The sequence below is a fragment of the Haemorhous mexicanus genome, chromosome 11 (genome assembly GCF_027477595.1).
Source record: "Haemorhous mexicanus isolate bHaeMex1 chromosome 11, bHaeMex1.pri, whole genome shotgun sequence".
In the NCBI taxonomy this organism is placed as follows: Eukaryota; Metazoa; Chordata; class Aves; order Passeriformes; family Fringillidae; genus Haemorhous; species Haemorhous mexicanus.
Window position 1 is genome coordinate 14,977,398 of NC_082351.1, and position 25,635 is coordinate 15,003,032.

The 25,635-nt window shown below is 49.7% G+C and overlaps 2 protein-coding genes across 5 annotated transcripts in view; both read left to right on the forward strand.

The window, feature by feature from the left end:
- PLXNB1 (plexin B1) overlaps positions 1 to 11,560 on the forward strand; it is a 77,069-nt gene extending 65,509 nt beyond the window's left edge. For all 4 annotated transcript variants that reach the window (XM_059856582.1, XM_059856581.1, XM_059856584.1 and 1 more), the window contains exons 26-38: positions 116 to 294; positions 781 to 847; positions 1,404 to 1,550; positions 2,020 to 2,197; positions 3,038 to 3,141; positions 3,799 to 3,883; positions 4,609 to 4,775; positions 5,115 to 5,275; positions 5,517 to 5,664; positions 6,376 to 6,440; positions 6,522 to 6,597; positions 6,955 to 7,029; positions 7,562 to 11,560. In XM_059856582.1, coding sequence (XP_059712565.1) covers positions 116 to 294; positions 781 to 847; positions 1,404 to 1,550; positions 2,020 to 2,197; positions 3,038 to 3,141; positions 3,799 to 3,883; positions 4,609 to 4,775; positions 5,115 to 5,275; positions 5,517 to 5,664; positions 6,376 to 6,440; positions 6,522 to 6,597; positions 6,955 to 7,029; positions 7,562 to 7,666 — 1,557 coding nt within the window. In that variant the 3' untranslated portion in view covers positions 7,667 to 11,560. The remainder of the gene's footprint in view (positions 1 to 115; positions 295 to 780; positions 848 to 1,403; positions 1,551 to 2,019; positions 2,198 to 3,037; positions 3,142 to 3,798; positions 3,884 to 4,608; positions 4,776 to 5,114; positions 5,276 to 5,516; positions 5,665 to 6,375; positions 6,441 to 6,521; positions 6,598 to 6,954; positions 7,030 to 7,561) is intronic.
- Positions 11,561 to 15,527: 3,967 nt separating this feature from the next.
- LOC132332519 (SRSF protein kinase 3-like) lies at positions 15,528 to 24,975 on the forward strand. The gene is made up of 11 exons (XM_059856936.1): positions 15,528 to 15,573; positions 15,732 to 15,840; positions 16,324 to 16,411; positions 18,586 to 18,673; positions 18,921 to 19,027; positions 20,881 to 21,043; positions 22,242 to 22,327; positions 22,758 to 22,865; positions 23,293 to 23,362; positions 23,446 to 23,538; positions 24,788 to 24,975. The coding sequence occupies exons 1-11, from the start codon at positions 15,528 to 15,530 to the stop codon at positions 24,973 to 24,975; spliced, it is 1,146 nt and encodes a 381-aa protein (XP_059712919.1).
- The last annotated feature ends 660 nt before the right edge of the window (positions 24,976 to 25,635 follow it).

Here is a 25,635-nt window from a genome sequence, read left to right on the forward strand (position 1 = left end):
TGTCTGTTAACGTTCATTCCTTAATAGGTCTCTGCACCTCTTCTTCCAAGAGCCAGCAGCTGTTACTGCTTTGTTTTCAGCAGATTCACACACTGGCTTTTCTCTCTCCCACCAGTTCATCCACACTCTGGAGATCCAGCGCACTTTCTCTCCCAGAGACCGCGCCTATGTGGCGTCGCTGCTCACGGTGTCGCTGCATGGGAAGCTGGAGTACTTCACTGACATCCTCAAAACGCTCCTGAACGACCTTGTGGAGCAGTATGTGGCCAAGAACCCCAAGCTGATGCTGCGGAGGTGAGTGAGCCAGCTGTGGTCCCACTCCTGAGGGGACAGAGCCTTTCTGCCTGGTTGGCTCTGAAAGGCTCTACCAAGTCTTCTAATCCCACTTTGCTGTTTAGAGGTCCCTGAGTTCACAGTCTTGCCATGTTTGGATGCTAAACTGAGATATCTCCCATGTTTAGATCCCCAGTAGTCTCCTATCTGATCCATCCTTCTGATCTGACCACATTTCCCTTGTTTGAGACCTACCAGAGGCTTGCCACTGTTCCCTGCTTCTTGTCTCTCCCATTCTGTAATTTGGTGCCTCCTTCAGGCTGACAAGTGCTTCCAATAAGCAGTGTAAAAAGCATTAACTGTGCTGGATTTGAAAGGCTTTTTTTTCCCCTCTCCATTCTGTATCATGACTTAGAGTGCCCTTCTTCTGAAGCGAGTGATCTTTACCTTCAAATCTCCCCCAGTTCTGCACCACATTCCTGTGACCAACCTGATGCTCTTTTTCAGGACAGAAACAGTGGTAGAGAAGCTATTGACCAACTGGATGTCCATCTGCCTGTACGCCTTTGTGAGGGTGAGCTCTTTGTCCCATTGTAATGTAGAGGGGCCAAAAGAGGGGAGACAGGCACAGATTTGCTTTGTGCCTCACTCATAGCTGAAATAGTGCCAGGGTCACCTTGTATTTCAGGGTGAGGAATAAGGGCTGGGCTGCTCACTGGGAATGGGGATTCTTAAATCAACATCAATACCGTTTTTTTCCAGGATGTGTCACCAAGTCATGGAGGCCTCATTGTAGTTCCTTTATCTTGAAACACACGGGACACAGGCTGGTCTGTGCATGAGAGAACAGATACTGGTCTAATTCCTTTTCTAGAGGGCTCGGGAGTCAGCAAGGATTTTCTCTGATTAGTGACACAGAGACAGAACAATGCCTTGGTCATGTGCATCTCTCTGCTAGCTGGACAGTGCACTTTTCCTGTGCAGGGAGCAGGAGCTGTTGGCACAGGCTCTGTCTTTGCCTACTGTGGCTCAGCTGCTCTGTCCTCAGTCCTGCTTGATATCCATGTTTCCATGCCTGGGGCTCTGCTGGGAGGAGTAAGCTGAATTTCTCTCCTTCCTTTCCATGCCAGGATTCTGTTGGGGAGCCCCTTTACATGCTGTTTCGAGGAATCAAACACCAGGTGGACAAAGGGCCAGTTGACTGGGTGACAGGGAAAGCCAAATATACCCTGAATGACAACCGCCTTCTGCGAGAGGACCTGGAGTACCGCACTCTGGTAAGGGCCAAATCTTCTGTCCTCTTTGTACAGCAGGGCTGAATATCTGTGCTGCCATAACCAAAGCACAAGTGCAGCACATCTTGCCACTGACTCCTGGGAGCCAAGTTTGTTCCAGCAGCAGGGGTGCATAGATAATGAAGAGCTCTGCTAAATCAGGCACTTTTGCCCCAGGCTGATGGGAGCTTTTACCGCACTCATCTGGTGTACATGCTATGCTGTGTCTAGAAATAAGGGGGTGACGTTACTGATGGCACATCGAAGCTCCTGCCCAATGCTCTTGAACTGGCTTCCAGCTCTTGACACAAGGCTAAGAACACAAGACTGAGGTGTTTAACATCTGTGGTGTTTTATTTTCTGAATCTCGCAGTGAAAGGACTGTTAACTAGCCTGAATGCCAGCCATCAAAGGTGTAAATGTGTCAGATGTAATCTTATCAGCTGTGTAGCTGTGACCTTTTCTTCCCCAGACCTTAAATGCTTTGACACAAGCAGGAGTTGGTGGAGGAGGGGCAGAAGACTCTCAAGGGATTTCTGCGAAAGTGCTGGACTGTGACACCATAACGCAGGTGAAGGAGAAGATCCTAGATCAGATCTATAAAGGGACGCCATACTGTCACCGGCCAGACCCAGACACCCTTGACCTCGGTGAGCAGAGCTCTTTGGTGACAAAACTCAGTGAGGAAGTGAAGGAATGGTGGTTCAGTGTCTGTGCACAGCACCCTGGCACGTGTGACATTTGTCATTCTCTGCTGAGTGTGCAGAATCACTGACCACTCTGGCTGGGCACAACAGGGAGGAGGCTGTAACAGAAAGAGGCAGGGGTGGGAAAGAAGCAGTTGGGGTCACCCTCTTTCACTTCATGGTGTTCTTTGCCGGACTCAGACCACAGCAATGGCTTGGGCAAAGAGATATGGAAAAAGTGTAGGAGGGGAGGAGGATTTGAGTGCAGTGCAAAGATGCTGTGGGCATAGACTGGCACTTCCTGGCAGCCTCTTAATAATATATGTCAGGGAGGATTTTGCCCATGGTAGCTAATGAATGGTAAGACTTACATTGGGGGAGAAAACACTCAGTTTTCCATCTTCTTAATTCTGTTTATGAATAATGATGGCATTTAGGAATGAGAAGGTACCGAGGAAATAGTAGCTGATAAGAACTGTGGGTGCATGTTTGTGGTTTGAACCACCTCCTTGAAGAGTCACAATCTGACAGAATTTGTAGGAACATCACAGATGGAACATGGGAGGCCACGAGGCCACTTGTCCCTGTGCTCAGAGCGGTCTGTCCTGTGAGTGCAGAATTCAGCATCATGACAGTCACTTGCTCAGGTTTTGTTGTCTGTGAAATAGCGCAGGTAAAAGCTGACGAGGACCAGAGGGTGTTTAATGAGGTCAACGGGTGTTTAATGAGGTCAGCCAGGTTGACGCAGATGATGGCTCGAATGAGCAGTTAATCCTTTCCTTTTCTGTGTTTCAATGGCTGTAGAGTGGAGATCAGGGCTGGCAGGTCATCTGATACTGTCCGATGAGGATGTGACATCTGTTGTTCAAGGAACTTGGAAACGACTGAACACTCTTCAGCATTACAAGGTCAGAACTCAGTCTGCCATTGCCTTATCTCTCCTCTCATCCTTCTACACACTATCAGGCTCTGTTTGTAGCTCTGGCTCCTGGTGGACCACTGTCAAAAGGTTGGACCTTTGTTGCAGAGCATATTCAGATTAAGTCAGTGCTGTGGCTGCAGCCTGACTTCCTTAAACACAACCCTGTCCTTGTCCCATACCTGAGATGTGGGCATGTGTAGGGCTTGGAAGGATAGGCACAAGTTCATACTGCAGTGAAGGTGATGTGCTGGATCTGTTCCTGTTCCAGGCTGGATCTGTTAGGAGGTGATGACACACGGAACTGCCAAGTACTTTCTAACAATGGAAAGAGGGATTTTTTAAATTACCTTGCACCAGTGTGTTGTATCTTGCAGTATGTTAGTACCTTGCTGCAACATGTCCTAGATCTGAATGACCTCAGTCCCTAAGTATTATCTTCGTTGTGCTTTGAACATTTGTTCTTTAATTGGTACAGACAAGATTTTCTCACCCTCAGGAAAGACAGTAATGGTGCCTCCAAATCCCTATTTCTGTCCCTATTTTTAGTGATGGTACAGCCTGTTATGCTCTACAAGCACTTGCCTATTATGCTGATGAGAAACATGCCATTTGCTTTGAATATTGTTGTTTTCCTTGTGTGCAGGTGCCTGATGGAGCAACAGTAGCACTCGTCCCACGTCTGACCAAGCACATCCACAGGGAAAATCAGGATTACATCCCAGGAGAGAGTGAGTTTGATGTCTTGTTCTCATAAAATTACTTCAGAGCCTTGCAGTTAGTGGGACAAGTCTCTGCCTGTAGCCCCAGCTTTATGCTGATATAGAAGGCTGACACATACCTTGGACCCTCATAGGACTGTCAGGAAATGTGAAAGCTTGGTCAGGTGAGGTCAGAGAAAAGCAAAAGTGTGAGATTAGAAGAAGGCTGGGCTGGGTGTGAAAATGCAGAACAAGCACAGTTGTCTGACTCTCTTGGGCTGACCACAGTCTGCAACTTGCAGAAATCTTTGTGCCTTCAGGTGCTGAGCATGGCCTAAGAGGGATGAAGGGATGTCAGGCAGTTTCCTTACTGCCAGGCAGAGTGGACAATTCCATGGATACTCCTGTGGCATGAGGGATAGTAGCCACAGGCTGCAGCTTAAGAGATTCATATTGGATATGGAACAAAACTTCTTCAGCAAACGGGTGGTTCAACTCTGAAACAGACCACTGGGGTGGTGAGGGATCTCTGTTTGGGGAAGTTTCCAAGACCTTGAAGGTTTTGGGTGAACAAAGGCAACCTCCTGTACTGTTGGCAATGGTTGTACTCTGCAGAAGGCTGGATAGAGGCCTCCAGAGATTCCTTCCCATCTGTGTTTCTGTTATACTGGGAAATTTTGCTTTCTTGGGCCTCACCTGGCCAAGGTCTGCTGTGAGAGAGCCAACGCTCATCTGTAAACAATTGCTTGGTTTAGAAACACCAATGCTGGAGGACGCAGATGAAGGTGGGATCAAACTTTGGCACCTGGTAAAACCAACAGAAGAGCCAGAGCTTCCCAAGCATCGGCGTGGGAGCTTAAGAGACCGGGAGCGGGCCAAGGCAATCCCAGAGATCTATCTGACACGTCTGCTCTCAATGAAGGTGAGAAGTACAGATTGTGTTGTGCTTGGGATCTTGCCATCCTTCATATCCCCCAGCAGCTTGTAGGAGTGTGTGTGAAGACTTTACCTTCAGTGGCTTTGAGAACATTTGAGTCTCCTCTACATTTTGCTTTGTTCACAAGGTTTTCCCTGGCCTCTGTTCCACACACCACAGGGGCCTCCTTTCTCCTTTGTTGCTGCTCCCTTCAATGGGGGTGGAGTACCCTTGGGTAGGTGAGGGGCTGTCACTGAGAAGAAGAGGGTGACCTCTCATCTCTGAGGTCTAGGCTCTCTACTCTCCTCTGCCTGTGCTGACCCTGTCCTGCTTGATTTTCCACAGGGCACTCTGCAGAAGTTTGTGGATGACTTGTTCCAGGTGATCCTCAGTACCAACCGCCCTGTTCCTCTGGCAGTCAAGTACTTCTTTGACCTGTTAGATGAGCAGGCCATACACTATGGGATTGCAGACCCTGAGACCATCCATATCTGGAAGACAAACAGGTAGGGTGTTCTTGAGGGCCCTGGAGGAGGCACTGCTGACTTGCTTAGAGCTTGCAAAGTGACAGCCACCTCTGCCTCCTGAGAAGGAGCAAAATTCAAGTGCAGGGCAGCAGACCATAGGGTGAAGAGCTGGTTTTGCTGGGAGGACAGAGCAGAGAGATGCAGTAACATGTAGAATATCTTTCAACGCCTTAGCTGCTACCTCAGCTGATGCCCTTTTGTACTTCTGTCCTCTCTACAGCCTCCCCCTGCGGTTCTGGATCAACATCATCAAGAACCCCCAGTTTGTTTTTGATGTTCAGACATCGGATAATGTGGACGCTGTGCTGCTGGTCATTGCACAGACCTTCATGGACTCCTGTACAATAGCTGACCATAAGTTAGGGCGGGTGAGTACAGAGGGAGAAGGGACCATGGTTGGCACAGAGAGTTGAGCAGTGCTGCCTTAGGAAGACAATAATGTTTACATAGCCCCAAGGGGACAGCAGGCCCGGCTCCCTCTGGCTTCCGTGTGCAGCTGGAAAGGCTTGGGGGCTCCTGGGAAGAGAGGAGGGAGGGTCAGATTTTGTTTAGCAACAAGAAATTGTTGAGGAGTGCTCTTTATTTACAGCTCACAGCTGTAAATAAAGCTACTTGGGGGATAGAGCTGAACTCAGTTGGCTGTGGCAGACAGTGGGAGTCACAGGATGCACCTTGGGACATTCAGATTGGCCATTTCCACCATCACTACTCACCTTGTGCTGAGGGTGGAACAGTCCTGCACAAGTCACCAGAGATGGGATGGGTGGATCTCTGGAGCACATCAGGCATCAGCTGTGCAAAGCCATAGCCAGTGTGATCTCATACTGGTGATCACCCCGCTCCAGGGGGAAGGCTGGGCTAGGGATCCCGGGGTGCCCTCATCGGCACATCTCAGGGCACCTCAGACTGCTTTACCAGAAGAGAGCCTGCTATTTGAAGTGGCTCTCCATGCAGAGGACAAAAAATTCCTGATCCCAAACAAATTGCAGAAAATAGAAGTGATGGTGTTACCTGCTGAGGTTAGTCCACAGTACAATAAAGGAGCTTTTCATAACCAATTCTGGTTTTGGATGTTCAAGGACTCTCCAATCAATAAGCTGCTTTATGCCCGGGACATTCCTCGCTACAAACAGATGGTGGAAAGGTAAGTGATGGATGTGAGGAGCTGTAGTTTCAGCAGTGAGGAGGGGGGACCATGCACTAATTCCTGTGTGCCTCTGTCTAGGTACTACGCAGACATTCGTCAGACCATCTCTGCTAGTGACCAGGAGATGAACTCTGCTCTGGCTGAGCTGTCACGGGTAAATAAAAGTAATTTCAGGAGTCACCTGTCCCCTCACCTGTGCATCCAGGAGAGAGTTATTTATGCAAAGATGAGATATTCCAGCTGAGTGTGCAGTTCTGCTCAGACACACTGACTGTGCCTAGTGGCTTCCCTGCACCACAGGGAGGGTGAGGGTCTGCCCAGCAAGCAGTGGAGAGAAGAGGGCGTAGTCAAGGATTCAGGGCAAGAAATACATGTGATTTTTTCTCCTTTGCTAGTAGTTGTTGGTGAATTCTTTCCTGTTTCTTTCTTAATGAGTTGTGAGGACAAAGAATTTGACAGGACAATTGTTAGGTATCTCACAGTTTTGTCTGATTTCTTCTCTTATAAACAGAATTACTCAGGTGACCTCAATTCCTTGGTGGCTCTACATGAATTGTACAAATACATCAACAAGTACTATGACCAGGTGAGTGTGTGTTTCCAGCAGATATTTCTTCTTCTACCACCTGAACAAAAAACTGATAAAAGTTAACAATTAAGAGCAGCCAGACTGTTCCAACACTGTGTATTGTTTCATTGGCATGCATAAGTCATGTCATGAGTTTTTATTCTTATCAAAGAGCAAGGAAGCAGATCAGCAAAATGAGCTTATCTCTATCTTGGAGCCTCTTGGGATTTCATATGTGCTTCTTTATTTTTACTCCAATATCCAAATACTCTACTTAAAGAAGACATGCAGTTAGTTCAGAATAATTTACTAAAGTCTTAATTTTCAGGTGAGAAGTTTAGCTTTTTTTTTTTCCTGTGTGAAATCTGTAAGTTACTACAATGAATCTAGAATACTTCTTTTGTGGTTAATTTGAGATTAATTACTGCATGTGCACTCTAGACTAGAGCATGCTGAATTTCAGCTTGAGGTTCTCCGTAATGCATGGTGTTCAGCTGGTTGGGTGTTGTGTGCTGGAGAAAGGCTGCCAGTGAGCTCTGTCTGGTTGCAGATCATTACTGCCTTGGAAGAAGATCCAACGGCACAGAAGATGCAGCTTGGATATAGACTGCAACAGATTGCAGCAGCTGTGGAGAATAAAGTCACAGATTTGTGACAGGCACAGACAGACTGCTCTCCCCTGGCTGAATGGGGACAGTGCTCATCCTAGTTGATAAACAGGGTGTCCTGCTGCCATTGGAACCAGACTCTCCAAGGAACCTGCGGGTGACGTGAGCAAGGGGATGGCCAAGGCAGTACAAAGTACAAGCGTCCTTGCATCTCAGAGAATATTTTTTTACAGGTTTTTTTTTTTCTTTTTAAAAGCAAAATGAAACAAAAAAAAAAAAAAAGGACGAACTCTGTTTTTTCCCTGGCAGACTGCTGAGGGACCACACAGGTCCTTCCTACAGATGTTATGTGAATGTGCCAAGTTTGCAAACCGTGTTATTGAAGAGCCAGGTGACAACACTGAGCACTGTCTGTGGAGTCCTCAGCCTTGCACAGATGCCCTTTCAAGGAACACTCCCTGCTGCAACCACTCACTTCCTTGGGGATCAGGAAGATTTTCCTGGGTTGATCGCTGTGCTAACCCCTGTTTCCAGCTAGCAAGCACTCCTGAGAAACTCCTTGCAGCAATGTCTCTGCTGGTCCCAGATGTTGGATGTGGAAAGGAGAGTGTCCGATGGTGAAGGTCTCTTGCTCCCCAGTCCTCTGATCTCTTGACAGCTCGTGTGTGGCACCTGCTTGGCTGGAATGTGCTCAGCAGCATGGGTGTTTGCCATAGGGCCCACTGTAAATGAACAGCACCCCCCACCCTTTCCCTCAGGACAAATTCGGTGTCTGAGAGTCGCTGCCTGGCTCACTTGAGTCTCCACTGACTCAGCTCGGATCTGTCTTCCTGGTTCCTTGTGGTCAGAGGTTGCCCTGCTCTTTGGAAAAGCACAACAAATGCCTTGTGCCACTCCCCCTTCCTCCAGTGTCCAGCTGTTCTGCTCCTCTGAACTGGACTTGTAAATACTCTCAAAGTTAATGTATTTAAATGCTAAAGGAGAATGTTTAACTTTGTGGCTTTGAGACAAAGCTTTTCTTGGAGAAGTATCTCTGTGCACTTCTACTGACAAACGTCTGTCAGCACTGGAGCAGTTTTCTCCACTGCTTTGTCTGCAGGGATCACTTGTAGGTGTCTCCATTGTTGTACCAGCAGCTCGCCTTTCCCCGCGGCTCAGTCCCAGGCTCTCTTTGTGCTCTTCTCTTAGGCTTGCCTTACACCTAACCCGCAGCTCCACTGCTCAGACTCTCCTGTTGTGGCACATAGAAGGGTTATTTGGTGAGCTCTGAACTCAAAGGAGCTGTCAAGCACAACCATGATGTTCCCAAGGAGGGTCGGGTGTCCTGCAAAAAGGAATGATTCATGCGTGGAGGAGAGGCCTGGAGCAGGCACAAGCTCATTTAGTTGGCAGCTGTCACTGGGCAGCTCCTCACTGCTCCCTCCTTAGTTTCCTCCACTTTGTGAACAGTCCTCTAAGAGAGGACTTCTAAGAGCTAGTTTATAAGGGTGATTTACTTGTTCTCTCTCCTGCTCGCCCCACCCCTGCCCCCCCAGCTGCTAATTCCACACTGATGTCCTGTGTGCCTGGGGCAGGTAAACAGGTCTGACTCCTCTGCCACTACTCTGAGGTAGTGATTGTGTGGGCCAGGAGGGAGCAGAGCTAGAACAGAGCAGGATCACATCCCTACCTCTCTTTACATTGCAAATAGCAGTAATTCCAGGCCTGCTCCATCAGCCCTGTGGCTTTGTGCAAGTGCTGTGCAGTTGCAGAATTGCTCTTGGAGCAAGCTAACGCTGGCCTCTTCCTCTTCTGTGACCCTCTCTCAGCAGTATAGCAGTGTTCCCAGGTACATGGTGTGCCCAGAGTATGAGCATCCCTGTGCACCCTTCTGCTTCTATCCTGCTGTACAGAGCAGCAGGGTAGCTGGCTGGCTGGCTGCTGCTGGGCAAAAATGGGGCTGCAGTTTGCCTCTTGCCCCAGGTGAGGACCAGTTAGGGTCTCACTCCTGCCTGACCATCTATTTCCACAAAGCTCATGGGAACTTAGCATCATTGAAACCTTTGTCTTGACTAAATCTAATTGAATTGGTCACCCCATAAAGCTGAGTAGAGGAAAGGACTGCTGGATGGGAAAAAGCCAATACAATGCGTGTTAGTAAAGCCCATTTTTAGGGACTGCAGGAGGAGATTGCTTGGTTTGAGGCAGATGCAGGTGTAGTGGTGGAGTAGCATTGTCCCCTTGTGTGTTGGTGGATAGACTTTCTGCCCTAGGAAATAAGGCCTGGTTTGTGGCCTCTCCAGCTTGCTCAGTGTCTGCCAGAAGACACAGAATCTCTGCTGGATTTCTGGCTCAACAGACTGTCAGTGTCTGCCCCTATTTTTGCAGAATTATCTCTGCACTTTCCCAGAACAGAGTGGCTTGAGGCTTAATTCTCATTCCACCTCCCACTGGTATCCATATTCTCCCTGCTTCTGTGTTCCTGGATGTTGGAAATCATCTCCTTTCTCCGAGTGTATCTGTGAAAGTCTGCTTTTATTAGATTGATAATCAAGACTTAAAAATAGAGCTAAACATAGGTGGTTGACTTACTTAACATATTCAGCTTGTCCTTGCATGGCTGGACAGGACACACTGCCCAGTGCAGGTGCAGTGAGGGTGGACAGCTGGTAGTGCCCATCTCCTCCCATCTGTCTGTCCCCAATGTTGTAGATACCAGCATCCTGCTCCCTGTGGACACACACTGAAGGCCCTCACTGGGATCAGCTTGAGTGTTTAGGCATGGCCCTTCTTACCTCCGTCCGTGCCCCTCTCCTGTGGCAAAATCCATTTCTGTGGCAGGGTTCTGTTGCATTTAAATTTGCACAAAACAGGTTTTATTATGAAATTCCCTATGGCAGGGAAAAAACTTATTTATTTATTCCTCCTGATCCTTCCAAGTTTTTTCCAGTCTCTGCCTGATTCCACAACCAACCGGACATTCCTTGTCAAGGACAGAGAATGCTGTCTGGATGTTCCTGTTTGCTCACAGGTAGCAAGTTCAGTGGGCACCAGCAGAGAGAGCCCTGCTACCGCAGCCTGCTGTGGGACACAGGGATGTCACTGCTCCAGTGGGACTCCCAGGACCTCGATGCTCCCCAGTGGCAGGCACCCAGCTTTATTTAGTGCTGTGGTCAGAGGGAGGGACTTTTGCCGTGGTCTGGGTGAAAGGCTGAGAACTGATCAGTGTTAAGATAAATCTCCGTTAGTGTATTTGAATGTCTCTCCCTTTGGCACGGTGAAGCATAGCTGGCGCCCACATGACATAGATGTGAGACCTCCTCCTTTCATCTGTCTGGTGGCAAATTTAGGCTGTACCTGAAAGCTTTTTTATTTTGGTAGAAATGGTGGCTGATTTTTTAAAATAAAAATAGAGGGTTCTTGGTGGAATGCCATCTTTTTCAGGGCGTGCCCTAGTTGCAGCAAGATGGTTTTTTTTGTTGTTGGTTTTTTTGGTGTTTTTTTTTTTTTTGTTTTTTTTTTTTTTTTTTTTTTTTGTAATGTGTGCCTTTCTTGTGGGGATGGTTATTTTGGTTTCCAGAACACCCAGGGCATTTGCTCTTGTAGTCTTTTTCCTGGTCTGTGTCGTGGTGACTCTGCTCTGTCCCAGCATTGTGACTTGGTGTCTGTCTGTCTGTTACGGTATGGCCTGACCTGCATTTATGCCCTGCCACACCTTAGGTTCTGCTCAGAGCACCCAAGGTACTGTCTTTCTCAAGTTTGAATTAATAATTAATATAAAAAGCTTGAAAAAAAATCTGAATTTTGTTACATAGTGTAATAACTGTTTGTAGATACTGTTCTGAGATGTAGGAATCTATTGGTGATATAAGAGGTTTTGTCTGTAAATAATCAGTTTAGAGTCAAAATGATTTTAATAAAGAGAATTCTTACACAATAATTCAATAAATTTTAATATACAACCTTTGTGTCATGCTGGTATTGCATGATGATGCAATTGCAAATTACACAGAATGTATTTGCCTCTTTTTCTTCCTAAGTGGAAACAGTACACCGAAGTACCAGGACCCAGAAGCTGTGTGAGGAGCGAGGCTTTTCCCTCCTCCCTAGGCTGTGTTTCTTCAAGATAACCTTCTGCCACCTTCCACCTGCATCCCTCTGCAGTTTCCAGAGCTCAAATACCATCCCTGCCCACGGGAGCAGGGAGCCTCCCTCCACAGAGTCTGGGGCTGGCCCTGGGGCCGCAGGGTACGTGGCAGCTCTGGCTGTGGTCTCTCACTGTGGGTAAGGGTTGCTGAACCTTCACTGTTGTCACTGTTGGTCACTGTTGTCCACCAGCGTGAGGCAGAAACCGGTGCTCCTAATTTACCAAAACAATTCTTAAATGAATTTCACAGTTCTTCCCAAACAGCAATCTGGCTCCTGGCCCATCTGTCCTCTTTTCTTCCCTCCCCTTCCTTTACTAGCAGAGTTTTGTACAGACTGCTTCTCCCCCTCTTTTAGTCCCTCCTCTCTGTACTCTGTGTGTTCTTGTTGCCCTTTAAGGGGTCACAAGCCACTTGTCCCCTGCCTGCTGCCCCGCAGGGCTCAGCACCCGGCCTGGCGCAGCCTCTGCTCCCTCCCTTGGTATTTTTAGTGCAGGGAAGGCAGGTGAGAGCAGAGGGGCACAGGCAGGGGGAGAACCACTCTGGGAGGCCCTGGCCTGGGTTTGGCGGCCTGGAGCTGCAGCAGAGCTACTGCAGGCGGAGTTAACCCTTTGCTGCAGGGCTGGGGCCTGCTCTCTGCAGCCTCAGCCAGGAAACCCGAGCTGTGCGAGCCCAGGGCCCCCGTGAGGGGGAGGCCAGGCCATGCCCAGCTCCGGTGTGAGGCTGCAGCTTGTGACAGTGGGGGAAAAAAATGCAATTCTTACTGTGTGTGGCCTTTTCCTCCCCTGTGCTGTGTGGTGCTGGGATGCTCGTGTCCCCCAGGGCTGTGGGGAGGATGCTGCTGTGCTTGCTCTCCAAGAGACAGGAACAGGGGAAGCATGGGCTCTGTGGCCAGCAGCACCATGCTGCAATGGTGTTGGACTGTGTGCAGGCACTGCTGGAGAGGCTGAGGTTCCTCAGGTCTGGCAGTGTGGCACATGGGCTGGTCTGGGAACAGGGATGGCTCTGCCAGGCAGAAGATGGTGCCGCAGAGGAAGTCCTGCTGACACACTGCTGGGAGCAAGGGGCAGAGTCAGGCAGCCCCACGGTTTCTGGGTCTGGAGAAGGCAGAGCAGAGGGGGAGGATTTCTCTGTTTCCATCTCGGTAGAGCTGTGAATTTCCCGCTATAAATAGTTGCTGTGGAGACTGTGAATCTACTGCAGGCTGACAGGCCTGCTGCCAGGGAGGCAGGGAGAGGCCAGCAGTAAAGTGAATCCACCGCAGCTGTCTGAAGTCTCCTGCTCTCCCAAAGCCAAGGTTGTTCCCAGAAGTGGTGCTGTGATCTGATACCCTGCCCCAGTCCTCACCACGTCCATCCAGCCATGCAGAAGTTTGGTGGGCTCAAGGCCATCCCTCCTGGGGCAGTGCAGACTAAAATCAGAGCAGGACCAGCTGGTATCTCACTTTAGGGAGCTCCAGAGCAAGCCAGATAACAAAGGGAATGGAGTGTCCTAGCCATGAGCTGCTTCAGGGTGAGTCTGTGCTGGGCCCTGGGGCTCAGAGCCCTGCTTGTGTGCTGCATGCTGTGACTTGCAGGGGTGCTGTGCTCAGCCAGAGCTTGTAGGTCTGTGGTGGTGCAGGAGCTGAAAGTGTGTATTGCTCTGGTGAGTTCTGCCACTCTAAAGATCCAGGTGTCATAAGGCATGACTGGTGTTGGGCAGGTCTGTACACTTCCATGCAGGTTGGGTGGAGGAGTCCAGGCCAGATGTGAAGCATCACTCCTTGTCCATGGCACAAACCAGGCAGGAGCAGTTCTTGGGCTGAAATTCTCTGAGCTAGTCCAAGCCTGCAACAATTCAGTGGGTTCTGCACAAAATAGTTGGAATGCCAAAAGCAAAATAAGTTGTATTTAATGTGAAAGTGTCAAGAAATGAAGGATTAAAAGCACCAATTGTCCTTTATCACAAAGCTTAGAAAAGTGCATTTCTCTTTCCTGTACCAAGTTGCATAGCAACACTCTTCATCTTTTGCCAGTGCTTCCATCCACAAAGGGTGGATGGAGGTAAATCTTGCATGCCTGCGGATAGACTTGGCTTGCCTCTGCAGCAACAAGGCCACCAGGGCCTGAACTGCCCAAAAGCTCCATTCACCCTAGGGCTGTCTTACACTTTGGGTATGCCTCTGGGTCCTATTTTCTGACCGCAGTCTCCTATCACCAGAACACTCCACCAAGGGAAGAAGCTGCTGAACTCTCATCTCCACACACTCATGAGTTTTCCTTTGGCAGGTAAGCTGTATGATTAAAGCTTGCTTGATCTCAGCTCAGGCCCTGCTGTCCTCATGATGTGAGTGAAGAAGGCTCAGGCAGATGCTGGTGGTGCAGGAGCGTGTGAGGGGTACTGATAAGCTTAGTCTGTGCACAAATAAGGAAAATTTTGATTTCACTTCTGTTTCATAGGTGAGATGTCAGGGAGCATTTACTGTAAAGGGTAGCCATGCAGACACGCAGCATCCAGGGGGTTTATACCCAGAGACTGATTCTGAACACTGTAAATGCAAGGGTTAGAGGTTTAGAAATGTGAGGAGGGGGAGGCATTTTGAGCTCCTTACAGACTGCTGTGCAGGCATGGGTAAACAGAGTAACCCAGAGCTTGCTGGGTGCCCAAAGGCAGGCTGTGCCTCTGGCTGCTGTGCTGGGAGAGGAACATCAGCACATGGAAAAAAACTTCAATGTTTTGAAAAGTCAAAACATTGAGTCAAAACAGGTGCTCTGTCTCAGCAGCTGGAAGATGTTACAGCTCCAGAACAACTCCCTGCCACCAGCACTGCCAGCCCTCTATAACTATTTCTGAAAATCTTCTGGTTCGGATGAGTTCTTAGCTTTAGTGACCTGATTTGGAGGCTTTAAAGTTCAATATTTCTACCTGTGCTAATGCTCTATGGGCATTACTCTCTCCTGTCTCAAGCTCTGACAGTGTATGTTAGCCTGAGGCTTCAGCTGTACAGCAAGTGACATTTCCAAATTATGAAAGGCTGGGTTGGAAGTGCCCCAGCTACTGTGGCTTAATCTGTATTTCATTAGCAACAAGGGCTCTGAGCTATTTCAGGTGACCAGTACTGAATCCAGTCCTACCTCAGTGCTGCAGCACTGGGGGACAGCAGTTGGATCAGTCTGTCTGTGCTGTCTTGGTGTTTATGCTTTGGACTGTCATAGTAACAAACCCCAGGAGCAGCCCCTTGCCAGGATGTCCTGTGGCCTTGCTGGGATGTCACAGGATGGTCAGTAACAAACCCATGCTCCAGCCCCAGGGCTGGACTGTGGGCAGAGGAGCAGCCCTGTAGTGTTTAGAATGCAAGTTCTGTTTCACACCCCTCTGTAGCAGGAGCCTTCTCCTGCCAGCCAAAGCCCAAATTCCCTCCTCAGCCAGGATGGGGGTAGGGAGGGGGTGCTTTCCCTGGCTGTGGGAGGGGATCCCACAGACCCTGTTAAGCCCCTGAAAATACACACTAGGAAACCTGAGACTCCCACCTGGCCCTGGGCTGGGACCAGCCTGCCAGCTTTACTCTTCTGAACTCTTAAAATAATCCCTGTCTCCCTGAAGTGCCAAAAGTGTTTGTAACAGCCTGACTCCAAGAGCTGCTGAAGGGAATGGGAACGAAAGGGATGAGGGGACAGCAGAGATATGGCCACCCTGCAGCTCTCTTGAAAGGAATGAAGTGCTGAAGCTCACACCACCGTGTCCCACAGCTTGGTGTCCCACTGCCTCCATCCCCTTGTGCCAGGACCTGCCGTGCTCCAGGGCCATGGAGGAGCAGGTGCAGCAGGAGATGCCATCAGCCCAGCACACAGGTCAGTCCTTGGCCATGAGACTCCAGAGATGAGATCATGCCAGGCTCTTCCCAGGCTAGAGGAGGCCGCTGGGACCTGTCAGGCTGTCCTCAGCTGCTCCTTCGGTCTAAGAGCACTTAGAGATGTCATTAATATGTCTTGGTGATGGTTTTCCACAGGAGGCCACCACCACACGCAGGAGGGAGAGGTGTTCAATACACGATACCAGGTGCTGCACAAGCTGGGATGTGGCACTTTTGCCACTGTCTGGCTGTGCCAGGACATGAGGTGAGGGGCTGAGTGCCATTTAGGGAGGTGGGAAGGGGTGGCTGATGATCTGGGCAGGGCTGGCCTCTCTTGCAGAAACAGCAGAGCACAGTCTGGGAGCATTCCAGGCATCCCTGAGCACAGGGAAAACCTGACAGCATGACCAGTGGTGTGCAATGAGCAGAGCTGGTCCCCAGAAACCAAAGAATGTAAATAAGGTGGGATCAGCCCTTGCTCTACTTTTTTTTTTCTTGTTTAGACCCTGCAGTATCCATGTTCTTTTTCTCTCCAGTCTCTTTGCTGGTCCCTGGGGCAGTTGTGCTGCCAGATGCCAGCAGGAGGGATGCCCATAGGTCTGGCATGCTGCAAACTGAGGCCAAGGGTGCCTGCAGAAGGGCAGCACCTTCCCTGGGGAGCCCAGGGCTGGCTGACTGGGAGAAAAAGAAGTGCAGCTGGTCAGTGCCACTGACATGCACAGGCTGACAGCTGTGGTTCATTTCCCAGGAGGAAGAAGCAGGTAGCTGTGAAGGTTCTGAAAAGCAGGGAAGGCTTTGCTGAGAGTGCCCAGGATGAGGTTGCTTTCCTCCGCTGTGTAAGTGTATTCTGTGGGTCTGTGCTTTGCTCCAGTGGGTGGCCACTGAGTTCAGGTTTGAGTATCAGCCTCATCCATCCCCTCTGCCTGCAGGTCTCAGTCCAAGGAGCTAGGTAGGGAATAGGAAAAAAAAACCCCAAAAGCTGGGGAATTAATAGAAATCACCCTGGCTCAGCACTGGCCTCTGAAACAGGCATTTTCTCCTTCCTGCATAATACTGGGACATGTCCCACTTGCCCTGTCAGCCCATTTATTTTAGCTGAGACTGAAATCCAGTAAAAAGGAGGAATCTGCAGAATGATAAGGGGGATAATCAACAGAAGAAGGTGGTAATGCTCTTAAGCAGGAGAGAGGAGCATGTCTACTGTACCTGTATCATTCACAGAGGAACATCACTCAGAGGACATTGCTGTATCACACCACTGATACTGAAGTAAAAGGAAATATCTGCAATAGAAAAATATATGATGTACCAAAACACAATAAACATCTGAAGTCAGAAAGTTTCTTCCGGCCTCTGCTTATGGAGGTGATAATTAGGTGCCTGTATCTGGGTTGTAGCAAGTTGCCTTTGAAGTTGGCTTGAACTGCTAGTTCTGGAAAGCTTGTGGTTACAATTCTTCAAGTTTGTTCAAATACAAAGTTACATCAGCTTCAGATGAGTAAAAGCTTTTAAATTCTGCATTTTAAATTACTCTGTGGCCTTTCTCCCACAGGTTTGAGAAAGGTTTAGTTAACACCTGTAAATCTGTAGGCCCTATCTAAAAGGAGATGAGCCAGATGCAGTGATGCAAGAGGAAGTACCAAGTGGCACTAATTTAATGTAATCAGAGGGCTGCTTTTCCACACATCAGCACAACCCTGTGTAGAGAGTGAGCCTTACCCCTGATTTATTATTAATTCTGAAAGACATCCCTGCCCATTCAGCAGCACACAGCTGTTTCCCAAGGCTCGTTCCCACCAGCACTGGGGCTTAGTGCCTGCAGAGCTGCCAGAAGAGATGATCTGGTCTCTGCTTTCAGTGCTGACCACTTCTGTTGCGCCTGAACGAACCTTCTGGCACTCATGCAGGTGGATCTGGCATCTGCAATATCAACCAAACCAAAACCCTGGCAATTGTGGCCATGAAGAGAGACAAAACCAGCATGCATTGCTGTACCAGGATAAGTGCTCTGGAAGAGCAAGCCCCTGGTGCTCCTTGTCACACAGGTGTGTGGTGCTGGGGGTGCTGTAGCACCTGTGCCTGGAGCTTCACTCAGCACAGTACCCTGGGCCAACAGCACATGTCCAGGTGGGTGTAAGGACAAGCTGAGCGCAGGGTGCTGCTCCCACTGAATGCTCCCCTGGCCTGTTGCAGTTTCCAGTTGCAGATTTCTCAGGTCAAGGATGATGTTTGTGTGGGCAGGAATTCTCAGTGGATTTACCTTGAATCCTTGCAAGCCCCTGTGAGATTCAGTAGCCGCAGCCCCTGTAACACGAACTGTCCCCAGTCACCCATGTGCTGTCTGAAGAACCATCTCTGCTTTGTTCTTGGACCTGCTACACGCTGGGTTTGAAGACCCCTGGCTCTAGTACAAAGATGTGTTCACCTCCTCCACTATCCCTCTGTATCCTATAGATCACTTGCCCACAGCCAACCCTTTTCTAGCACAAAGAAGCCCCCTTTACTGGGCTCTTCCAAATGTGGAAGCTGCTCTCTACCCTGATAAGACAAGTAGCTAAAGACAGCCTTTGAGTGGCCAAAGACAGCCACAATATCTCTGCCACTCTGCAACCCCTTGAGGGAAATTGCTGAAGGGTTGGTGTGAGGCAAAGGAAATGGACAGCCACTGATGCTGGGAGCAGGGAACTGTCTTCTTGGGGGAATCCCCTTTCAGCACAAGCAGGAGCACTTTCTGGGTCTGCCTGGAGAGAATAAGCAGTAGGAAATGTGCTAGATACTATCAGCAGGATTGGTGTGAGTTCTTTGGATGCTGTGAGTGTGATGGTCCCACCTGGTTAAGAGAAGACAAAACATGCAGAAACTCATTCCTGGTTTTCCTGATGTTGTTTTCATGGGATTTGTCACAAAGTGCCAGAAGAGAAAGTCTGTCAGACAGGATAAAACAGGTGCAAAGTGTCCTTGTGCACATATATGTCTCTGATTAGAGCTTTCTTGGAATCCTCCCCCTCAGGTAAGCTGCATGAAGAAGAAGGACCTGGCAGGAGAAAACATCGTCTGTTTGTTAGATGACTTCAGAATGATTGGAGAGAATGGTTTCCATATCCTTCTGTGTAGAGTGATTTTCTGGGCCAGCAAAGCCTGGGCTTGCCTTGGAAAGCCACAGGATGGTGTAAACCTGAGTGCTGTGCTGTCATGAGGAGGATGAGCAGGGCTGCAGCTGGACCAGGCACATGGGCGTGGCTGGAGGGGAGAGGCTGGATCAGGAGGTATTTGGTTGCTTTGGTGAAAGGCAGAGGGTTGGTGGTAACACCTTTCCCTGTTAGTGAATCCCTAACTCTTTCCCACATGCTTGCCTGGTATTTGAGGTGCTGGGTCCTTCCATTCGATGTCTGATGGGAAACTACACAGCCCAGGGACTGCCCTTGCCTTTTGTGAAAAAGTCTTTACAGCAGGTGAGAACTCGGATGCAATCAGGCAAGGGTGCCAAGGGGCTGTTTGCTGTGGGACATGCCACAATCTTCCTCCCAAGGGGAAGGACTGGTGTTACTGCCTAAGCCTGCAGCCTCCTCAGGTTTGGGATGGAGTCAGGGCCATGAAGTGCCAAAAGCCTGCAGATGTACACCAGGGAGTCAGGGCTGGTCTCTGCTGCTTGTAGAAGTGGAGGGGACAAACAGCCTGCCATAGTTCTAATTCTTGTGGGCAAACCATCTCTGCCCTCCTGCTGCCCAGAGAAGTCCCCTCTGGCAGTAATGCCAGACTGCTGGCACTTGCCTTGGCATTCAGCCATGGGTAGCACTGTCAGCTCCAGCAGTTTTCTGCATGGTACCACTGAAGGCTGCTCAAGGTCTCCCTCCCATCTTTACATTGCTATTCTAAAATTTCTAAATTGCTGATTTGGTCAGCTGGTTCTCTTTCCACGTTGAGGTTTCCCTGTGCAGAGCCAACTTTTCCTTCATCCCCTGTAAGGATGTGTTGTGCCTATTTAAAAAATGGTGAAAACTGAGTTTCTTCAGGGCTGGCTCTGCTTAAGGAGTGGAAAACCTGAGTGAGGCCTCAGAATAGTTAAAATTACTTTTTGCCTCTCGTGCTGAGATTCATCAGAAGTCTGCACACTTGCCAAGATGATTTGCTACCCTGATTCCTGTGCCCTTCTAGGGATACTAAGAAAGAAAATTGCTTCCTCCATCCTATTTTCTGTAGTAGCCTCTCCTTTCTCTAAAGAAGCTCCACTAACACCTGAGTAAGTTACACAAAAATGTAGTGGCATTACCTCTGTGTTCCATTTCAAACTCGGGCTTTTGCTTGATATATTATCTGCTTTAATTGTAAAATCTCAGTTCTGTTTTCCCCCTTCAAATCAGCACTGGGGCAGTATTTACTTCTGATTCATTCCAGTTTAGTTATTTAAATCTTTCCCCACATTTCACAGTTACCATTTAAGGCTGATATTTCCCTGGGGCTGGTGTTCATCCCAGAATAGAATTTGATAATACAGAGAATATTTACCAGTCCTTTATGACTGACCAGAGTGTTAAAAAACAAACTTAAATCTCCCCATAGCCTTTTCTCTGTTATTGATTTCTGATAATGAGTGTTCATCTCTGGTAGGTGTTATCTCTCCCCTGTGACAGGCCAGGCTCTCCCTCCTGCATCACAAACTGTTCTTTCCCTACATGGCTCTACTGCAAGGCCCTGAAATCCTCTCTCTGCACTCACTAATGGTCTCTCCCCCTCCTGTCTCTGTTATCCTGTGTCTTCTTCTTTCCTTGTATGATGGGACACCGTCCCATGCCTGTCATTGACACCAGTCCCTTTACATGCCACTGTCATTTAAATGGAAGTTGGGGGCTAGTTATAATCAGTGGCAAGGCACAGAGCTCCCAGGACACAACGGGCATCCAAACAAGAATTTTTTCAGGAGAAAGTTCAGCTTTGTAATCATAATAGAGTCCTCATAGCCCCATCCTTCTCCCACCTCCCTGGGCTTGCCCATCTGTGCTGGTATCTATGGATTGTCACATTGCCTCTTGCTGTGTGTCACCCCAAATTGCCCTTTCCTCACTGGGCTTTCCAGGCCTCCACTTGCTCCTGGGGCTCTGCTGCAGAGTGGGGTGATGAAACCCTTGTGCCTGCTCCCATAGGCCACCCCAACAGGAAACCTTTTATTGCCAGGAGTTACCACCAGTGCTCAGGCTGTCTCTGACCTGCACTCCCGCTGTGCCTGCCCACTTTGGCAGCTGCTGGGGTAGGAGAAGCAGTGGGGACTCTGTCAGGGCTGGTGTGACAGTGCTGCCTCATTGGCCAGGTGCTGGCAGGGCTGCATTTCCTGCACAAGTGCTGCCGCATTATCCACGCAGACATCAAGCCAGAGAACATCCTGCTCTGTGGGCACAGCAAAAGGCTCCAAAGGCTTCTCACGGCTACACTCCACTGCGACCAGGGAACAGGAGGGAGGCTAAAGGGAGCAGGTGAGCACTCCAGGGCCTTTTTAACAAAAAAACTGACTTAGGTGTTTATTGGCAGGAGAGAAATGAGAGGCAGCAGGTACAGATACCTTAGGTAAGGTTCACATCTCCTACCACAGCCAGTACAAAACATGACAGCCAGTATCAAACATTATAGCCAGCTTATGCTGCTGAAAGTCCTCTCCTTTCTCTGCTTAACACAAACACTGGGCTGGGCTCAAGGCACCTACAGAAATGCGGTCTTGCAGGTGGGTTTGTGTGAAGGACAACTACAGGTCATAGATTTGCGATGGGGCTGTCAACAGAACCTCAGAACTCACTCTCAAGGCTTTAGGTACAGGACAGTTCCACGTGTCTGATGTTTTCAGCTGCTGAAAAGTTTACATACAAAAAGGCTTGATCAGAAAGCTGTATGACACTCTTGCTCTTTATTTCCCTCATTTCTGAGGTTTGTGGGAGACTTGTATGTGCTGCTAGTTTTCAAGACCTTCTGAGACATAATTTATGTGCACAGAATGGTGTGAATATTGAATAAGATGTAGGGCTGGAGAGTTTCTCAAGAGATTATCTCATCTCCCAGTAATGAGACCTTTCATATTATCCTTGCACTGTGTTCTCCTGTGAGCATTTCTCCCATGACAGTGTTGTTTTGTCTCTCAAACTCTGGGGCAATCAGGGAATGCTAAATTAGTGACCCAGTCTTTTGCTTGGAGCAGAAAAGCACAGTATTAAGCATAGGCTGACAGCTCACTAAACCAGGAATTACCTTTTTCTGGGATCATATGGAAGTGTAACATCCATGTTGCTTGCCAAGCAGGCTGTATCCAAGGTCTGTGACAGCCAGGGTTACCGAAGGCTGAGGAGAAATTACAGATGTTTTGGTTCTGACTGGTGCTCTCCTCTGGGCCCACAGTAATTTAACCTTGGTGCTAGAGGAACCCTGCAGCAGGACAGGAGCATAAGGTCACACTCCAAGCTACTGTTCTCCCAAACATTCTCTTATGTTTTTACTGGATACCAGGGCTTTTTTTTTTTTTTGTTCCTTCAAAAAAGAGGGGTGGCATTTGATTTATGATAAAAAGTATTTAGGAGCTTTTAGGCCAAGAAACTTTAAGGGAAGGCAGACATACCTCTCCTGTGGTAAGTGGTGTGTACCTGCTGGTACAGAAAGATCTGATTTCTCTTTGTCCTTTCCATCTAGGAGGTGATCTTGGCAATCAGTTGGAAGAATCTGATTTAATGAGCATAGAGGTGAAAATTGCAGATCTAGGAAGCGCATGCTGGACAGTGAGTCTGCTCCAAGTCTCAGTCCTGTGACAATGTGGGATGCTGTGTGCTTCTTTCCATCCCACACTGTGTGTCTGTCTTTCTGTCCCTTTACAGTTGAACAGTTGTTTCAGAGATGCTGATATTGGGGGGTGTTGTTTGCCACTCTCAGCTCCAAGCTGTGCACAGTCTTCCTGAGCCACTGACAGTTTTGGATGTTTCTCCAGCTTGCAGTTAGTCCCTACAATTAGAAATGTATAACTATGTTCAGTGGGAAATGGTGGGAGGTAGATTCCCACTGGTGTCAGTGGGGCCAGGAATGTGCTGGCTGTGCCCTGCGCAGAGCTGAGAACACACATTCATTTGTGTCCCCAATGTCCTGTCACTGCACAAGCTGCTTGTGACCACCAGTGTTGCTGTGACTGGTGTAAGGAGTTTGTTTCTGTTTTAGTACAAGCCTTTTTCCAAGGAGATACAGACCCAGCCATACCGGGCCCTGGAAGTGCTTCTTGGATTAGACTATGGCACTCCTGCGGATATCTGGAGTACAGCCTGCCTGGTAGGACTGGGGACAACACTGCCTGTAGGGGAGGGGACAGACCTTACCTGGCCAGGGCAGCATGTCCTTAGCATCCACCTGTCCATGTAAAGAAAGCTTCCTTTCTGAGAAGGCAAAAGGGGTTGTTGGAACTCATTCATTTTAGGGCAAAAGTCTGCTGCTGGTACAACCCACTCCTAATTTAGTTAAAACTCTAAGCCAATTCATGCTCCATGCAGATTAGCTCAGAGGCTTGCCTGCATCAGGCACAGGCTGCTTTTCATCCTGATAGAGCTAAAGGTGTTGTTTCAATGTGGTACAGATCAAGCCAGCATGAGAATTTCCACATTTCAGGATCAGTTTTGTGTGATAAAGAGGGCAGTATCAGTTAGTGGGCAAGGAAGACTCCAATACAGTTAGTGAATTAACAGTGCTACTCCATTTCTAGGCATTTGAAATGGCAACTGGAGAGTGTCTATTTGATCCTCAACCTGGGAAATACTTCTCCAGAGACGATGGTAGGACTCCATGAGTTTTATTAATTTCACTGACAGAAGTGTCACAGTCTGTATCTAAATTTGTCTTCCCTCCCTCCATCTAGATCATGTTGCTCGTATTATTGAACTCTTGGGAAGAATTCCTCCTCAAATTATTTTCTCATGGAACAAGTCAACAAAATTTTTCAGCAGGCCAGGTAAGAACTGGCATAAGGAAGTTTATTTTAAAAATCACAGCAGATCTCTGACACACTCCTACTCAGCTCATGGTGAACTCCCCCAAAAGTTACTCACACAATGCAGGCTACAAGGAGAGATGGAACATAAATGGAAATTTCATAAAGAGCAGTAACACTCCCTGCCCTGCCCACTTTGCAATCCATGAGCATTCCAGGGATGAATGCAAAATCCTGAAAAATGGTCATTTCCCTAAACAGGGAAAGCATTTCCACTCTTTCTCCTTTGGATTTGGAGAAAATTGAAATACAGACAGGAAACAGTTCCATGCCAGGAAGGCTGAGGAGTGTGTAACAGGCTGCACTTCACCCATTCACTGACAGAGAACAATGGTGACCAGGAATGGGACACTCATATCCTTCCAATGTGGCTGCTATATTTAGTCTTCTGACCCAACGGTAACATCTCTTCTGTTTTATTCTCCCCAGTTCCTTTTCCTTTGACTCATGAGTCTTGAAACCCTTCTTTGACCACAAGGCATCACATGACTTCACCCTTCTGCAATTTGGCCTATCATCCTTCTCTGCTCTTTCAGGCTTACCAGCCCACCCACAGTTCATTCAGTGCTTAGTACTGGTCCCAGGCTGGAATTTAGCAAGCACCTCCCTGCACATCCACATCCTTTGCTCACATTTATCTCTCCTATAGTGCTCAAAAGAAATGAGTCAAAACTAGTTCTACATTCAATCTCCCTGTGAACCAAGCCGGCCTGACTACACATGCCTAACTTGAATCACTGCATTTACACTGTGTACTCCCTCCCCAGGACGAGGGTTGCTTCTCGCCCAGTCATACACTCTGCTGGGCCCCACAGAGCTGGCTGGCACGTAACAAATTCAACAAGAGTCTTGAGAGCTCTGACACTGAAATAGCATAATGCAACTGGGTGCCTGTAGGCAGGCACAGGGTACAAGCAGCAATAGCTCTGGCATAGTTATTCCGGGAACACTTTGTGCACTCTTGGCACATTCTCACCTAAGAAAAGTACTCAGGAACAGGGAGACTCCAAACACTAGCTTGAAAAGGTGGTTCCTGAGAATCATCCGAGAGCCAAACCTGTAAGGGGCACCGCAGGTGGAGCTTACAGAGATAATTCCAAGAAGAAGGCAAATATCTTTCGGGATGCTTTGGGTTAATTCTGAGGCGATGCGCAGTAGCCTCAGCCATGCAGGTGTGACTGAGGCGCTGTACCCACGCTGTTTCTGCCAGGCGCGCTCCTGCGGCTCTCCCGGCTCTTTCCCCGTAGCCTCCCCGGCATCCTGGCGGACCGGCACGGCTGGACACCGCAGGAGGCGGCCGCCTTCGCCGCCTTCCTGCTGCCCGCGCTGCACTACGCGCCCGAGCGCCGCGCCAGCGCCGCGCAGAGCCTGCGGCACGCCTGGATCGCCGCACCGTGACCCGACCCGGCTGTCCCCGCCTCGCGGCACCGCGGAACCCGCCGCAGCGACAGCACCGCCCTCCCGCGGGGGCGACGGGGCCGAACCGGCTGTCACGGCGGGGGCGGCCGCCTGCCCGCAACCCCCCTGCACCGCCTCTGCCCAGCGACCCCGGCGTGATCCCGCTGCTCCCTCCGCGCCCGGGCTCCACTCCCTTCCTGCCGCGGCCCTGCAGCGCTGCGGACCGCACACATCGCTCACTGCGAGCAGCCGCAGACGCGGTTACACGGGCACCGGAATCGGGCGGAGCCCCTCGGCCGAGCTCGGGCACCAAGCGCGGGGGGGCCCCTCCTGTCCGGCTCGGCCGCCCCTCCTACCGCGGGGGGGCCGTCCCTCCGCCCCACTGCCCCGCGGCCTTTGTTCGGGGCTCCAGGGACGGCGGCCGGCCAGCTGTGGGAGCGCTGGCCCCGCCGGCCCGGCCGAAGGAGAGGCGATCTCAGCCCCGGGCGGCCCCGCCGGGACCCCGTGACGGGACCCCCGGCCCAGCCCCCCTCCCACTCAAACCCGCGCGCGCGGACGTGCCGAGCGGCAGGCCCCGCGCGCGCGCCGCCGCGCAGGCGCCCTGCGCCCTCCTCCGCCCAGAGCTCCCGGCCGCCCCCCGCACCGCCCCTTCGTTCTGCC

What these genes read in the sequence shown, in the direction of transcription:
- LOC132332519 (XM_059856936.1), top strand. Translation starts at nt 15,528, where the DNA reads ATGGAGGAGCAGGTGCAGCAGGAGATGCCATCAGCCCAGCACACAG. An exon ending in TCTGGAGTACAGCCTGCCTG is followed by an intron (nt 22,866 to 23,292) that starts GTAGGACTGGGG and finishes CTCCATTTCTAG; the next exon opens with GCATTTGAAATGGCAACTGG. An exon ending in ATACTTCTCCAGAGACGATG is followed by an intron (nt 23,363 to 23,445) that starts GTAGGACTCCAT and finishes CCCTCCATCTAG; the next exon opens with ATCATGTTGCTCGTATTATT.